Genomic DNA, 16769 nt, shown 5'->3' with positions numbered 1-16769 from the left:
GTGTTAGTTAGCTTTTTGGGACTGTAGAGCTAATGGACTGTTAGGCTGTTGGCCTTTTAGGCAGTTGGACTGCTAGTGGTCAGCCTTTTGGACTGTTGGGCTGTTGGAGTGTTAGTAGTCAGCCTTTTGAGACTGTAGAGCTAATGGACTGTTAGGCTGATTGCTTGTTAGGTTATTAGACTGTTGAGCTAATGGACTGTTAGTGGACTGTTTGGCTGTTGGACTGTTGACTTTTGGACTTTTTCAGGTGTTGGCCTGTTGGGCTGTTAGCCTTATTGTTGGGCTGTTGACTTGTTAGCCTGTTTGGCTGTTGGCCTCTTGGACTTTTTTTTTAAGATAAGTAGAAATGTGTATTGATCTTGAAATAAATTGTGTAGTTATAGCAGCAAATCACATATCTATCACAAATATATTATTATGAGCAATAACTGTTCACTCTGTGCTGTATATCCCAGGCATGCCATACATTAGAAGAACCCAACTACCCAACAATGTAAATATATTGATTATTTTAGCTTCTGAATTTGTTTTAGGCCACTGGGCTAATTGCCTTTTGGGCTATTACCTATTGTGCTGTTAGCTTGTTGGGCTGTTAGCCTTTTGGGGTCTTAGCCATTTAGTCAGTTGGCCTTTACCCCAAACTGCTGCCAATTGTAGCTCATTTCTTAAAGTTTTGCCATTATTATCAGGTCCACTGAGAGTAAGACATGCTTTTTAAATGTGTTTGAACAAACAAGAAGGTGTTAAAGAGGGAAGGTTGGTGGTGTAAATATTTGAAATGCATTTCTTAAGTGACTGAAGTAACAGAAACCTGGCCGTGTACAGTCGTATGCAAGAATTTTGGAGGTCAAATTACGTGTTGTTGATTTTCTAAGTGCAAAGAACTTAACATGTCCTCTATAAAGAACACACTTCACATTATAATGTGCAATTATTGTATATTTTCTGAATTTAACATATTGGAAAGAAAGTTTGTTTCCTGTAGAGGATGTGTAAACTTATAGAAAATAAACAAGCTGTGTAATTTGACCTGTAAGTTTTACCTATGACTGTATATTCAGTCTTGTATTTATAGGTTTGAAAGATACATATAGTGGCTTTTTCATTTCTACAAATAAATGCATAATAAATCTCATATGAAGAAAACAGTAGTTCAAAATAGATCCCAGAGGGTCCTTTCATTGTTTGGCCAGGGGATAGTCTACCTAGCTCTGGTCTATGTTTCCTGTTCGAAGTGTTTGCATTAACGATCACAAAATTAAACAACGGTTCATAAAAACACCCAGACTCTCCGAGTAGTGGAACGGACAAACATGCTGAAGCTCTGGGACTGCAGCTGACCTACCTTCCAGGGGGTTAAATGCATCCGGTTACAAACTTCAAATATTCTCATGCCCCCTCCGCCGGGCTCTCGCTTTCCGCCTAGACCGCACCTCGCCAAGTTTAGGTATGCGAAACTCTCACCAGATGGTGTGACCACCATCCATTTCTAATTCTAATCTGGGACTTTACCGTTTGGTAATCCTGAAATAGCGAAGGAATGTGACCGATGGTGTTGATCACGGGTCTCTGATTTTTCACAAACACGTAGGCACACAGTTGTTACTGCCCTGCTTCTTTCTGTCTTGCCTGTACTACAGCGCTGATACTTCCTATAGAAATGCACTGATAGATAGATATATGCAGATAGATTGCATCACAATTATTATGTCAACTGAAAGACAAGCACATTTTATTTTTGAGAGAGAAAAGAAAATCAAGCTGCTTCAGATCTGAAAACATCCACAGGTGTTTCTGTCCATCCTTCCACTGTGAGAAGACGACTCAGCGCTGTGGGTCTGAAAGGATGTGTAGCTGTCAAGAAGACTCACTGAGACAATAAGAGCATTTGTAAATCAAACAAAGAAGCTGCTGATGCTCTCAGAACAATAGACTGACCATCCCAAAGTCCAGACCTCAACATCATGTTATGTGTTTGGAATTACTTGGATTGTAAAGAGCAGAAAATGCAACTTTGGAGGGGTAGAAAAATATCTTAGATTTCTTTGAAAAACTGAAAGCAAGACTACTGAAAAGAATGGATGCTGTAATAAAGGTAAAGGTTAGACACACTAAATACTGAAAAATTATACATTTAGTTGTTGAGGCTTCTTTGTAATTTTCTGTTAAATATGTTTGGTGCTGAACATGTATATCATGTATTTATTGGCCATTTTGATTGGAAATTATATAAATAAAGAGTGGTCTCTGACTTTCGCAGAGTACTTTAATACTTTATTACTCATGTGTAAATGATTTACACCTTTAAATGTACTGAATTTAATACATTGTTTTTTTGTCAGTGTGGTGTTTTCCATAGATCTAAAACAAACAAAAAATAGCATCCATTTGGCCTCATTTTAATGGGACTATTAGACTTGACACTCAACCCCAGACTATAATTACCTGTACTGCAGTCAAGGCCAAAATATATATATCACTTTAATGCATGTGTTGTCTCATTTAGACAGTCTATACCGCAAATACAGAATAATTTATCTAGTGATGCACAATGATATGGGAATCCTCTCAGGTAATTGCTTTAAAATAAGTAGCGGCATCAGACAGGTGTTTAGATTTGGCCTATATTTAAAACAAATTTTTGATGACATATTTACTTTCCTCTGAGGGAGCAGAATGTTTAGGTAATGCTGAGTTACTATGATAAAATCTCTGCATTTTTTTTTGTTGTGCTGCATTTGTAACGTGAAGAAGTAAATGTGTCTGTGTAATGTTAACCCTGGTAGATGCCCCAATTTCTACATTTTAATGCCTATGCATTGGCATTAGATGTATGTAAGTAAGACAAATACATGCGTGGAAAATATTAGATATTGGCTTAATCCCAAAACCAAATGATATACTCTGAAGCAGCCGCACATAAGCTTGAAATCACCTTGTCTCCCGGGACTGGGCTGTGGAGCAGTGGAACTGTGTTGTCTGGAGTGATGGAGCTCCATATAATATATTTGGGATGGGTTGGAGTGGCGTTTTGATCCAGAACTGATCATTCAAAATCAGTACCTGAACTCACTAATGCTCTTGTGACTGAATGCAATCAAATCCTCACAGCAGTGTAATAACATCTAGTGTAAAACCCTCTCCGAAGAGTTACTGTCTACATCCTGTGTCTTGCAGTTGATTGTTTTTGTGTTTGTCTCTAGGTGAAGTTGCTCAGCTGTTTGGTGTGTGCCCGTACCCAACAGCGCCCCCTGCCTTGGGCGCCAGTATGCGCAGCTCGGAGGACGGCGTCTCAGGAACCGTTCTCCAGCGGCTGATGCAGGAACATCTACGCTACGGGACTGGAGGGACCGTGGGAGGCTCAGAAAACGACAGCATCATTGGCGTCCCTCACATGCTATCGCCTAGCAACCCTGTCTCCACTGAGAACCTGCTTCTTGAAGAGGATGGGCACCTGGTACCATTCTGTCAACCGGTGCCACCTCAGACCCAGCCAAGGCAGGAGCCCCAAGGGCAGGAACATCAGGTGGATTCCTGCTCAATGGAGAAGAATGGAGGCCAGAATAGTGGAGGAAGTGTCCAGGGAACTCTCAGTGTACCTGGACTTGGTAACCTGGAACTTCCATCTTATGAGGAAGCTAAGACCCAATCACAGCTTTTTAGAGGTCAACACAGTCAGAATGACCAGCAGATAACTTCTCAAAGTTTGGGTTATACACATGCAAGTCTACAAAACTCTAACCAGACTGTCCAGAACAATGCACATCTAAGCCAGAACCTCCAGAGCCAAGCTAGCCTCAAGACAAACCAGCAGAACCTCATAAGTCAACATCAGGGTCCACAAACCCAACAGCAACAATACTACAATCCAACTAGCACCAGTTCCTGTCCTCCTTCTCTCTCTTCTGCTCCGTCACTCTCCTCTCCTCCTTCCCTTTCTTCTTCTTCTTCCTGTCTCTCAGCTGTACCAATGAAGGCTCGTGTGGAAGGCCGGGCTTGGGTCCAGCGAGGTTTTATAGGGGTTACCCCTCCACGAGATGAAGGTTTGGCTGAACTGAAGGAGGGACACGTTCGCTCCCTTAGTGAACGTATCATGCAGCTCAGTCTGGAGCGCAATGGCGCCAAGCAAAGCAGGGGTCCATCTTCACCGAGCCCAAAAGAAACCTCAGAAAGACCTGAAAACTCACCTTCTCCGATCAGCAAAAGCAGCAAAACTACAGCCCCACCTCCGCCACCACCTTTACCTTCTATCAAAACTTCTCTGGACCATCGAGGTCCACCTCCGGAGTACCCTTTTAAACTTAGAACTCAGTCAGTGTACCCATCCAGTATAAGTCCTGGTCCACAATCACTAGAGCTTTCAAATGAACCTTCCCTTACCTCCAGTCTAATTCCACACCAAGTGGCTCTACCCCAGTACCAGCCTCAATCTCCGATCCAGCTCCAGAGCCATCCTGGACAGCTTGTACCTGGAGATACATTTGCGATGGTCAGCCAAGCTCAGCAGATGCTGGCAGTCCTCAGTGAAGAAAACCAGAGACTCAGACAGGAGGTACTGACCCAATCCGAGAAAGCCAGCAAGCTGCAACGGGTATGAGGTGCTTTTATTACTTACATCGCACGTCACATACCATGACATTTCAGCCTTTAGAAATTGAGCGTATTGCTGTTGTACTCCAGTGCATTTAGATGATAATAAAATGCGATAAAAACATTTTATTGCTGTTAGATAACAGTATCAGAATGTATTGTATCCAGTATCAAATACTAGAAAAAATAAATGTTCACATGTGCAAAATTTTGAGAAGCTATCACGCCCCTCAGTCTCTTCCAAGGGTCTTGTGTTTGCTTTCTTTTGTGAAAACCACTGTCAGTGATCCAAACTAGACATCTAGGTGTACCTCAAATGACTGGGCGAGTTTTCATCTATACATTCTTGAGTTTTTTTGCTTGGCTGGTGCAGCAGACTTTGAAAAAAGTTTTATTGATTTGAGCCAAACTAATTTGTAATTGGACCTTTTTAGAATCAAGCCTATTTTAAAATGTCACAAAAAAGTAAACTAATCAATGTTGGTAAAAAAAAGCCTTATTTGACAATTAAAGAGAATTTAAACTTGTGGGCAGCTGATTATTTTATTATAGCGTTATTTTTGTATTTTATATTTATTATATGTCATTAATGTCACTGTGTGGTATTTGGCATTGTTCTGTCAAGTTTTGTGCTGCACTTTAAGTGATGGACAGGCCAGTTCAGGTCGCTCTCGGATTTAAAACATGATGATGTGTGTCAGGTCGGATCCAAACAAAATTTGGTGTTTGCTGAGTGTTGGGTTGAGTCGGACTCGGACAGAATTTTTTGGGCTCGTCTTGGCTTGGGTCAGGTTTGGGCTTAAAACACAAAGCTATGTGGGCGAATTTTCAACTAGAGGGCTGCAAGATTTTATCCTCAGCCAATCACCAAACGCCATTTATTCCCAGTAAACACAAAGCAGGAATGAAACCACAGAGCAGTTATTTTTGGTGGTTTGCTGGGCAGCTGTGGCTGTTGGACTGAAGGCTCCGTCGTCTCTGTGAGCTACAAGAATTTGCTGCTTCACAACTCTTTACAATGACTTCAGTCATTTTAACTCTTTTACTGTTATCATATTTATATTGTTTATATATGATCTAGTGATTGTTTTACTGTGTTTAGGCTGTTCATTAATTTGTGAAATCATGTGTGCTTTGTCCCGCTCCTGTCTGCAGTGGACTGGTTTCCCGCTCGCTCAGCGCACAACACTGAAAATTAGTCCCACGCTGCAAGATACTGTGGCGGGTCCCACAGGAGTGCAGACCTCTATTCTTGGCTGCTTTGGGGATCAGACCAAAACATCTGTTATGATTAAAGCTGTAGTTCTTGTTGCCTCACACAGGCCAAGTACAGTCAGATTTATTTGTCAAACATAATTAAAAATGTTGGCCAAAGTGCTGTCAGCAGATTTAAAAATAGCAAAACAGGATAATCAAGAAGAAAAATACCACCAACAGATACATATTTATGATTTTGCAGTGGTTGCACACAAAGAAAATATGTTGCATCAACACAATTGCAAAAAGTTTACTTATTTTGGGAATTACTGTGTTTAAGTAATGCATTTTATTCATGTACAACCGCCAAATGGTCACCAAATAGGCTGGCCAGCTGTGTGGTTGTGTGCTTGAAGATATGTTTGGCCATCCGACACCCACGGGTCAGCAGTGTGGAGTTGTTTTTTTGTGTTGTTTGACCCTGTGGAGGTATTTGCTTGTTCTCTGTCTCGTGTTGTGTTGGTTATACAATGCGATGGTGCTGGTGCTGGAACAGCAGGTCACTGTGTGGACAGTGGACAACAGAAGGTTTCGAGACAGAACACAACTCCAGTGTTTGTACTCTGTTGCAATTTTCGAATCTTAGCAAATAGGATTTTTCCAGAATCCACAGAGATCTAGAGTGGAAGAGCTTGAAAACAAGTGTTATGTTGGTTAGACAGAGCCAAATGCAAAAATTGGATGCATTCAGTTGACTTGATTTATTTATTTTCACATGAATAAAATGTATAACATTAAAACACTTATTAACTTGAGAGACAAAATTATGCTGACACAGTATATTTCATTCATATTTATTGAATGTTTTCAATAAACATTCAGATTGTTTGTTTTTTTTTTTCTTTTTTGGTTGGTTTGGTGTTTTTCGTTACACTAAACAAGATAATGTTTCATCAAATACATATTTCACCGAATTCAGATCATATAAATATCTTTTTTCTGCTTACAAACACAGATGTGGTATGGATTAAAGTGAATTGTCTCTTTCAACATATTTTCTCTGCTTATTTTAATGAACTACAAGTGAGAAATAATTCATATTAAATTACTTCCTTTTGTTATCTGTGTCTTCTAAGGCTGGTGTTACATGATGAAACTTCCATGCAGCTAGTTGTGCATGTTGTGAGTTGTCTGCAGCACAATTTTCATGCAACTTGACAGTTATCAACTGTTTAACTGATTGAAATATAGGTTAAATGTTCTTTTTTCTCCTATTCCTTTATCTCTCTTTGGATCTTTACTATATATTTGGGTGTTTTGTTTGTTATACATCAAGCCATTGAAATGAATTTATAAGTAGTCTGTATGATTATACCCTATTCATCCTGTCCTAGAAGTACAGCCGGTTCACTGAAGAGCTCATCTCCGTCTCTCCTTCTGTTTCATCCTTTGGATCCCAAATGAGTCTCAGCTCAGGATAAAATTAGGGGGCATCAAATAAGGAGAAAAATAATCTGTGTACGCTCCTCAAAACGATGGCGCTTCAAGGGTTCTTGAGATTGATAGAAAACATTTTCTGCTCTTTACTCTTTGTTCTCTATAGAGAACCCTTTTCATAAACAGAACGTTTATGAAAAGGGATCTCTGTAGCACAAAAATGGGTTCTTCTGTTGTCATGATGTCAAGCTTGTAGCAATAGAATTTATAGAACCCTTTTCAAAAAGGTTCTATATAGAACCTTCTATAGCACATTCATGCACATTCTCCATCAATCTGAAGAACGCTTTCATGATGCAAAGAATCTTTTATTCATGCAAAGTGTTCTTTTAATGTTTATGGTTCTGTATCGAACCATTGAACCATTGAAGCACTACCTTATTTAGGATTGCAGTGCAGTCTGTAGGTTAAGAGTTTCAGCAAATGACATATTTAGCTTGGAGGCTGATAGGAAAGGTTGAAAAAAGAAACTAAAGAGGAGGATTAGGAACGTATTAGTTTATGCAGCCACATGCCAAACTTGGCAGCTTATACTGTGGAAACACCTTGTAATTCTAAGCACTTCAAATGAAAATGTGATAAGTGTATTGAAAGTGAAGTCGTATACTTGACTGAAGCCTCATAATTGCAAATATTGGCTCAAAATGAAAAGATTCCTTAATCAGTAATGTCATTTGCGTTTGCTGTTTCGTATACGAGTGTTGACATTTTATTTGCCAGCTTTATGATTAGCTGTATTTAAATGATAATGCAAAGTGGAAGTTATAATGTATTTTCCCTGCATTGATTTTCTTCATGTAATTAAACTTTAAGGATGTCTAAAAGATAATTAAAATGTCTAAAAGATAATTTAAATGTCATTTACCTTAAATGCATTCACATTCTCTAATAAGGCATTTGAAATTTCATTACCAAAGACAGAACTACGCTAAAACATTCAAATGTTATCCAAATGGACAAAGGGAAATAGCACTGTCAAGGGCTAATCACAGCAGGCTAGCCAGATTGAAGAGATCCTTCCTACTTGATTAACTGTGTGTTTTTTTACAGTGTACAGTCTGTGTACAGGTCTGTGCCCCGTCAAGGTTAACCAAGTTACTGTAGTAACAGCCCCCAGTGACGTAAAAATGTTGTTCATTAACTGATTTATTTAATGCAAACCATAGCAAGACACTGGTATGCCCACATATGAATATAACTGAACATTTATTATGTTTTATGTAGATGAGATTGTTGTTGAAACATGGCTGTTGAGCTGAGCTGGTTGAACAGTCAGGACTTCTGGCAAATATCATATCTGTACAAAACGCTTGCTTTTCTTTTTATGGATCTCAGTCCAGCATGTCACTGCCGTGTAAGTATCTTTGCGGTGCTGACAATGATCCACTGTCAAAATAATACCTGCTCTGTTGTGGTCCTGTGGGTTCCTGACCATTGATTAACGATTTAAAGGTGGGCTTAAAATTCTGCCCGAGAAACAGATGGACTACAGCCTGTAAATGTACAATTACACGAAGAAAGGTGCATTTAGTATTGGACCTGATGAAATGAACAGCACCTGTCCATTTGGTGTTTCTTCTGAAATCAAGGGTATTAGTAGTGTATTAATTATACCCATTTGCTTCAGTAATACACTATTACACTAATACATTTCTTCACTATTATTATTGGCTGTGAGAATCTGACTGCGCTCAGCCACAAGAGCATTAGTTACTGATGTTTGATGATCAGTTCTGGATCACAAATGTCACTCCAACTCATCCCAAAGGTATTGGGTGGAGCTCCATCACTCCAGAGAACACAGTTGGGTTTGGTGACCCTAGGCTCATGTGTGGCTGATCCACGTCCCATTCTATTAGCAATGCTTTACTTTTGAGGTTATACAAGCAGTGCGTGCTCAATTGAACACATCAGTAATACGGGCACTTTAAAATAGCTGAATTAGGGTTTCAAGAGAATTTTGGACACATAATGTATTTTATTCTTGTATAACCATTTGACACATTTGAATCAGTTATAGTTATTCGTAATGTCAAAAACCTGGTTACAATAAATATCCCATTCCAATAGTCCATCAAAACTCAAAATGCATGGTAATAACCAGGTTAAACCCAAGGAGTACAATAGTTAGAATATTTGACAGTTTGAATATTTTTTATGTGTGTGTCTGTTTAGCTGGAGGCTGAAGTGGGTCGTCTCTCGGATGCATATGAGAGTCTGGTGAAGAGCTCCTCAAAACGGGAGTCCCTGGACAAGACCATGCGGCTCAGACTGGAGGGGGAGATCAGACGCCTGCATGACTTCAACCGGGATCTGAGAGGTGAGCGAGATACCACTTAGATCTTTAGCATCCTAAAGGAACAGGAGGGTCTTTCACACAGCACAGTTTCTCAGGCAACTTAACGTAACACATAACGTAATTTGATATTAACTCTTTAAGGCAGGCGCCACCTAAAATGTTCCAGTAGAGTGCTGTCTGCATTTTTATGTTTGATTCCTGATTAATCTCTTATTTTCTTCAATCCAGACCGCTTGGAAACAGCTAATCGACAACTGGCCAATCAGGAGGCAGAGGGGCAAGAGGACAGCCGGCTTTATCTAAACGAGAGTGAGTGACCTAAGCCATCTGGACACTGACCCAGCATTTTACAGTCAGCACTAAACATCCATGGATTAAGACCAGCAACAAAACCTGCTACACTGAAAAAAGCCAGAGTTTCTGTCATATGTGTGATGGATTGTTTGGAGACTCTAGAATTCACACTGTTCAAGAAAGTTTTCCCCATTCACACTGTTCTAGAATGTTCTCCATTCACACTGTTCAAGAAAGTATTCACCATTCACACTGTTCTAGAATGTTCTCCATTCACACTGTTCAAGAAAGTATTCACCATTCACACTGTTCTAGAATGTTCTTTCCTGTTCACACGATTCTAGAATGTTCTTACTGTTATAACTTTTTTCCATTCACACTTTTCTAAAGTGTTTTTCCTCATTCATACTAATCTAGAATGTTCTCCCAATTTCTCAATTTTTCTTTACCGTTTACGTTGTTCTAAAAACAGTGTTCTTCCCTATTTACTATTATAGAATATTCCTCACAATCCACACTGCTCTAGAATGTTATCTTCTCCATCCACACTGATCTAAAATGTTCTCCCTTTCACACTGTTCTACAGTGTTTTTTCCATTCACATTATTCTAGAATGTTCTTCCCAGTTCACACTGTTCTAGAATGTTCTTTCTGTTTCACACTTTTCTAAATATTCCTCACCATTTCATTGTTCTAGAAGGTTCTTCTCCATCCACACTGTTCTAGAATGTTTACTTCCTCATCCCCACTGTTCTAAAATGTTCTCCCCCTTACAGTATTCGAGTGTTCTTTCCTATTCACACTGTGCTAGAATGTTCTTTCTGTTTTTTCCCATTCACATGATTCTAGTGTTTTCCTCATTCACATTGTTCTAGAATGTTCTCCCCATTCACACTTTTCTCAAAAATTCCTCACCATTTCATTGTTCTAGAAAGTTCCTCCCCATGTTCTTCCTCATTTACTCTATTATAGAATATTCCTCACCATTCACACTGTTCTGCAAAGTTTTCTTCCCCATCCACACTGTTCAAAAATGTTCTCCCCCCACACTGTTCTACAATGTTCCTTCCTATTCACGCTATTCTAGAATGTTCTTTCCTATTTACACTGTTCTCTAATGTTCTTCTGTTTCACACTGTTGTATGTTTTTTCCCCATTAACACTGTTCTAGAGTGTTTCCTCATTCACACTATTGTAGAATGTTCTCCCCATTCACACTGTTCTCAAATATTCCTTACCATTTACATTGTTCTAAAAAGTTCTTCTCCATTCACACTGTTCCACAATGTTCTTCCCTTTATTCTGTTATAAAATATTCCTCACAATAATCACTGTTATAGAATGTTTTCTTCCCCAGTCCACGCTGTTCTAAAATGTTGTCCCCCCTCACACTGTTCTACAGTGTTCTTTTCCATTCACACTATTCCAGAATGTTCTTCCCTATTTACACAGTTCTAGAATGTGCTTTCCCATTCACAGTGTTCTACAATGTTCTTTCTCATTTACTCTGTTGTAGAATATTCTTCACCATCCACTCTGTTCAAAAATGTTCTCCCCTCTCACACTGTTCTAGAATGATCTTTCTCATTCACACGGCTTTGAAATGTTCCCACCATTCTCAGAGTTCTAGAATGTTCTCATTTCATTCACACTATGCAGGAGTGTTTTATTTCATTCACACTGTTCTAGAGTGTTCTTCCTCATACACACTGTTTTGAAATATCCTTCGCACATTCACACTGTTTTAGAAGATTCTCTCTTATTCACACTATTCTAGAATCTTCCTCCTCATTCACCCTTAACCATTCACATTGGTTAATTTAGCTTCTAATCAGTAGCAAATTCAAACTACAGCTGCTAACACTGTTCAGTAGTGCATACAGTTTATATGATCTCCATAGGAAAGCATTGCTAATAGAAAGGGATGGTCTGGAGCAGCTACACATGAGTGTAAGTTCACTGTGCCCAATGCCTGGCATCAGCTAGAAGGGTATAAATCTTTGGGATGAGTTGGACCATTTTTCAATGCCATATTATCGACAATTGCTAGGCTACAAAGATTTGGGGAAATCCAGCTTTGATAGGTTTGTTTTGGACTGCAACTTTTGAAAACATGTTTATGTTTCTGGAGGAAAAAGTTAGGAGTTTTGACAGGAAGAGGGTTTTTACTGTCCGTCTCTGTGGACGTAGTTAGGCCAGATGATTTCCTGCTTACCGTCTCTGTATCACTCTCTCATTCTCTCTTTCTCTGTCTAAAATGAGCAGATAGAATTATCCCATTTCCTGCAAAACCACAGGGACTGAACAAACAAGCCCCACAGTGACCAGCGCTGACAAATGGACTTCAATTATAAGCTTTAAAGCCATAAAATCTGCTGCATCAGTATGTAATTTATTTCATGTAGAGATATTTCTGAAAAATATTACACATCTAGCGACTGGGAATATTTATAAAATGTATACAAAGTAAAAATATGTGTATTCATTACTAATACTTCATAAAGCTATGAATATCAGCACTGATGCCATCAGTATAATTGCCATGATAAAAATCTGAATAGAGTTTTATGTGCTAAGCAAAATATCACAAGAAAGAGTATAACAAGACATAGTTACAGTATTAAATTAAGGAAGCACTGAATATATCTACTGGTATTTGCTGTTTGCTTTATGAAGAGATTGAAAGAATGTACAGGCTGAACAATACTGTATGATAAATTCACCATTTCAGCATTTGTAGTTTTAATAATATACACAGAAAAAAGCATCCAAAACGTACTGAAGGTGTAGTTTAACTCAAACCAATTAAAGTGTACATTTTTGAACTGGCTTAGTAACTAGTTTGCAATTTGAATGATAAACAGCACGTCCGGAAGTCATTACAAGGCCATGTTTGGCAGGCTGAAGCAGGGGAATTCCACCGATTGCAGAATTGAGTCATTGAGATGTAAACTAAGTCATTCAGAGTGGTTTGATATGAAATGGTTCATTTGTAGAGAAACTTACAGATTCAGATGTCTTTACTGTGGTGGTGATAGGAACCAGGAGGCACAATGTCTACAACATAAATATAACCATTTTATTTACTATCCAAAACCACCAGTGGACCTACATGTATCTTCTAAGTGTTTAATGATGGTAAAATAGAGGTTCATCTTGAAAAAAGGGCTACTTTAACTTACAATGATCTGCATGTATCTCTTCACTATTAATGGATTAAAAAAAAAGTACATTGTAGAAAAGTACAATCGCAAAACTATCATAGAAAAATGTCTTGGACATCAGGCAGTTTATTTATAACCATTTTATGTAGTAACTTTTTGTGAAGTAGCTTTTAGAGGCATTCAATTCTGAAGATGTCTGGTTCCTGTCACCACCACTGTGAACAATTCTGACTCGGTAAGTTTCTCTAGAACAGAGCGTTTCACACCAAACCACTTTGAATGAATTTGTTTAAAATTGACTTGTTAACAATTGACTTATGCGGAAATTAAGATTGGAAAAAAAAATCGGTGGAATTGCCCTTTAAGTTACAAGTCATTTTGGTTTGCATCACTGAAAAAGAAGAAGCCCTCACCAGCAGAATCTCATAAATGCATGTACATTTGTGTGTGTGTGTGTGTGTGTGTGTGTGTATGTGTATTGTAGTAACAAATTGCATGTATATGAAGTAAACTTACATATTTGCGTGTAGTGTATGTGAAGTAAAAAGTTTTATGTAACCCATCAAATGGCCAAAATTTAATAAGAAGCCTTAGTGTGTAATAAACTTGGATATAGGGGGTTAATTAGAGGTCTAGGCTGAACAGCTCAGCAGACAGCTAACTGGCTAACATGGCACTCCAATAATATTCAGTTAGGCTTTACTGAAGGATTCACTGCAACATACAAAGGAAAAAATATGACTCTAAATTTAAAATTGAATTTGAAATTGTATTAAATATGTATTCCGAAATCTTTGAAAGACTGCATTGTATGTTGTTGTTCAGCTAAGCCCCTTTTTTATTGCTTGCTATTTAAAAGGAAACAAATTGATTACTTGATTGTTTATCAGTGTAATCACTAGATCACTTGATTACTCGTACTGACGTACCGCAGCACCTGAAGTACTGTTAATATACTTAAATACAATTTAAAACACAAGTAAAGAAAATGACTCAAGTAAGAGTAAATACATTCTTTACTGTTCATCTGCTTCACAGTTTATTGGCTACACACGAAATGATGGTTCTTTAAGGGTTCTTTAGGAAGGAAAATGGTTTTGTACAGAATCATGAACATTAAACTTTGCATGATTAAAGGGTTCTTTGCACTGTGAAAGGGTTCTTCAGAATGATGGAGAATGTGCTATAGATGGTTCTGTGTAGAACCTTGTTGAAAATGGTTCTACATGACATCAAAAATGGTTCTTCTATTGTTATAAACTTAACATCAAAACACTAGAGGAACCCTTTTGGGTGCTTTATAGAACCCTTTTCAAAATGGTTCTATAAAGAACCATGAACAGTGAAAGAAAGCTTTGCATTATTAAAATGTTCTTTGCACTGTGAAAGGGTTCTTTAGAATGATGGAGAATGTGCTATAGATGGTTCTGTGTAGAACCTTGTTGAAAATGGTTCTACATAACATCAAAAATGGTTCTTCTATTGTTATAAACTTAACATCAAAACACTAGAGGAACCCTTTTGGGTGCTTTATAGAACCGTTTTCAAAATGGTTCTATAAAGAACCATGAACAGTGAAAGAAAGCTTTGCATTATTAAAATGTTCTTTGCATTGTGAAAGGGTTCTTCAGATTGATAGAGAATGTGCTATAGATGGTTCTGTATAGAACCTTTTTGAAAATGGTTCTATGTAGCACCAAAAAGGGATCTTCTAGTGTTACAAACTTAACATCAAAACACTAGAAGAACCCTTTTGGGTGCTTTATAGAACCATTTTCAAAATGGGTCTATATAGAACCATGAACACTTACAGAAACGTTTGCATGATCAAAGGGTTGTTGGCACTGTAAAAGGGTTCTTCAGATTGATGGAGAATTACTTGTCTTAAATTAGCTTAATGACCATTATTTTCAATGTCAGCTTACATTTTCTAATAGCTTTTAGCTTCAGTGTTTGCATATATAAGCTGTAGCATAGGAGTCAATGAAAGCTGTCATGGGTGTTGTTCTAAAAGACAATAATGAAAGAACACAGTAGCTGTTTAGCTAAGATTAGTTAACTAGTCAGCTGATTGCTTCCTCAGGTCGGTGCTGTGATTTCTTTTTAAAATCTGTAACGGTTAATAAAAATTGAACGATAAATGAAATCAGCACTTTATTAGTAAATGTACTATGACTGAATTGTACTAAAGGTACAGTTACAGGCAGACATGCTCAAGCGCTGCAGTGAGAGTGGAGCAGTCTGCTTGTTCTTTGCTGTATTATTTGAGTGTCTGCTCTGTGTCAGGAAGGAAAAGCACACAGGAAGTCTGTTTTTTTTTTTTTTCAGGAAGGGAAAGTATAAAAGAGATGGAGCGGTTGGAGATGGAGGCGGATACCCTTCGCTCAGCCAGCGAGGATCAGCGGCGTCATATTGAGATTCTGGAACAGGCTCTAAATAATGCCCAGAGCAAAGTGGTCAGACTGGAGGAGGAGGTCAGTCTGCACTGAGCTGTCTATCAACACTGCATAATAGTTTCAGAATTTAATAATAATTGGGTTTAGTTTTTTTAGGTCAGTCACGGATGGGCGAGCAATATGATACTATTTTATTAATTGCATTGATGTTAAGCAAGCTACAGGCACACTATGTATATATGTATGTATGTATATATATATATTAATATTAATTATATTACAATTATACCTTTCATGGTGTATCAGCTGTACTTCCAGAACACTGAACACTGCATAAAAGTTTCATTGGAATTAGTGCAACACGGTGTGTGAAATGTGGCACTATTGCAACATAGCAAATCTCAGAAAAAACATCATTATAATGCATATTCTGTGTTGTGACAGTGTCTTCAGGTGTCACAGGTGTTTTTGACATATTGCCTGCCTCTGTAATAGAGCCTCAGGTGTTTGTAAGAAAACCTCACATTGGCCATCAGAAGTTTGGGGACACCTATCTTTTTCAGAATGTTTTTAACGAATAATACACTCGAACCAGGTTTGCATTAGGAACTGCAAATATTTGTAACAATGCCTAAAAAACTGAAAAAATAAATAAATAAAAAATAAATGTACAAAAAAAAATATATACTAGAAAACCTTCCTTAGCAGCTGCTTCAAACTGGGCCAGCTTTACTAAGAGAGGGGCTAATTAGGGGCGGTCACCAGACAGTTTGTGCTAGTTGGGGCGGCCTGTTTCTACCAGGGAGGATAAAAATGTTGTTTGTATGCATTTTTTCCCTTATTCTGTCTTATTTCTGGCAGCGTTATGTCCATAGTTTGACCTACTTTGTTGACTTTTTGGTTTTTCCTCAGAATATTAACTTGCTATCTCGATATTCTGACTTTGAAAGTTCAAAGTGTTCAAATAATGACTCATTTTCCTAAGATTAGATTTATGTCCAAAAAATTAGTTACTGCTCTTCGATCAAGTGTTATTATTTTGAGAGAATATGTCACTATTTTGTCATGAGAATTCAAAGATTCAAGTTAAAATCTGCATTTTTAATAACTTTAAATCCTCTCCAAAGATTACCGCAGTAAACTTTTGTACATTTGTCTTTGTATATGCTATGAGGCAAAAACACAAAAGAGCAGCGAAAACTCCTTTCATTTTTGGCCATGTAGTAAATCGCGACAGTCACTTTTAACACTAAAATAGAGTTTGCAACGGCACAGGAAACATTAGTAGATCTGCCCCATTTTTTTCATGCAAATATTTTAAACCTTTTGTAT

The 16769-nt window shown here is 38.0% G+C and overlaps 1 protein-coding gene across 4 annotated transcripts in view; it reads left to right on the top strand.

Annotated features, from left to right (window-relative positions):
• amotl1 (angiomotin like 1) overlaps positions 1-16769 on the top strand; it is a 47192-nt gene that overhangs the window by 14883 nt on the left and 15540 nt on the right. For all 4 annotated transcript variants that reach the window (XM_036556200.1, XM_036556202.1, XM_036556199.1 and 1 more), the window contains 4 exons: positions 3204-4591; positions 9460-9604; positions 9812-9892; positions 15370-15515. In XM_036556200.1, the coding sequence (XP_036412093.1) occupies positions 3204-4591; positions 9460-9604; positions 9812-9892; positions 15370-15515 (1760 nt within the window). The remainder of the gene's footprint in view (positions 1-3203; positions 4592-9459; positions 9605-9811; positions 9893-15369; positions 15516-16769) is intronic.

This window comes from Colossoma macropomum, unplaced genomic scaffold (genome assembly GCF_904425465.1).
Source record: "Colossoma macropomum unplaced genomic scaffold, Colossoma_macropomum, whole genome shotgun sequence".
NCBI classification, from domain to species: Eukaryota; Metazoa; Chordata; class Actinopteri; order Characiformes; family Serrasalmidae; genus Colossoma; species Colossoma macropomum.
The sequence above is the reverse complement of the archived record's forward strand: the minus strand, read 5'-3'. Positions and strand labels throughout refer to the sequence as shown.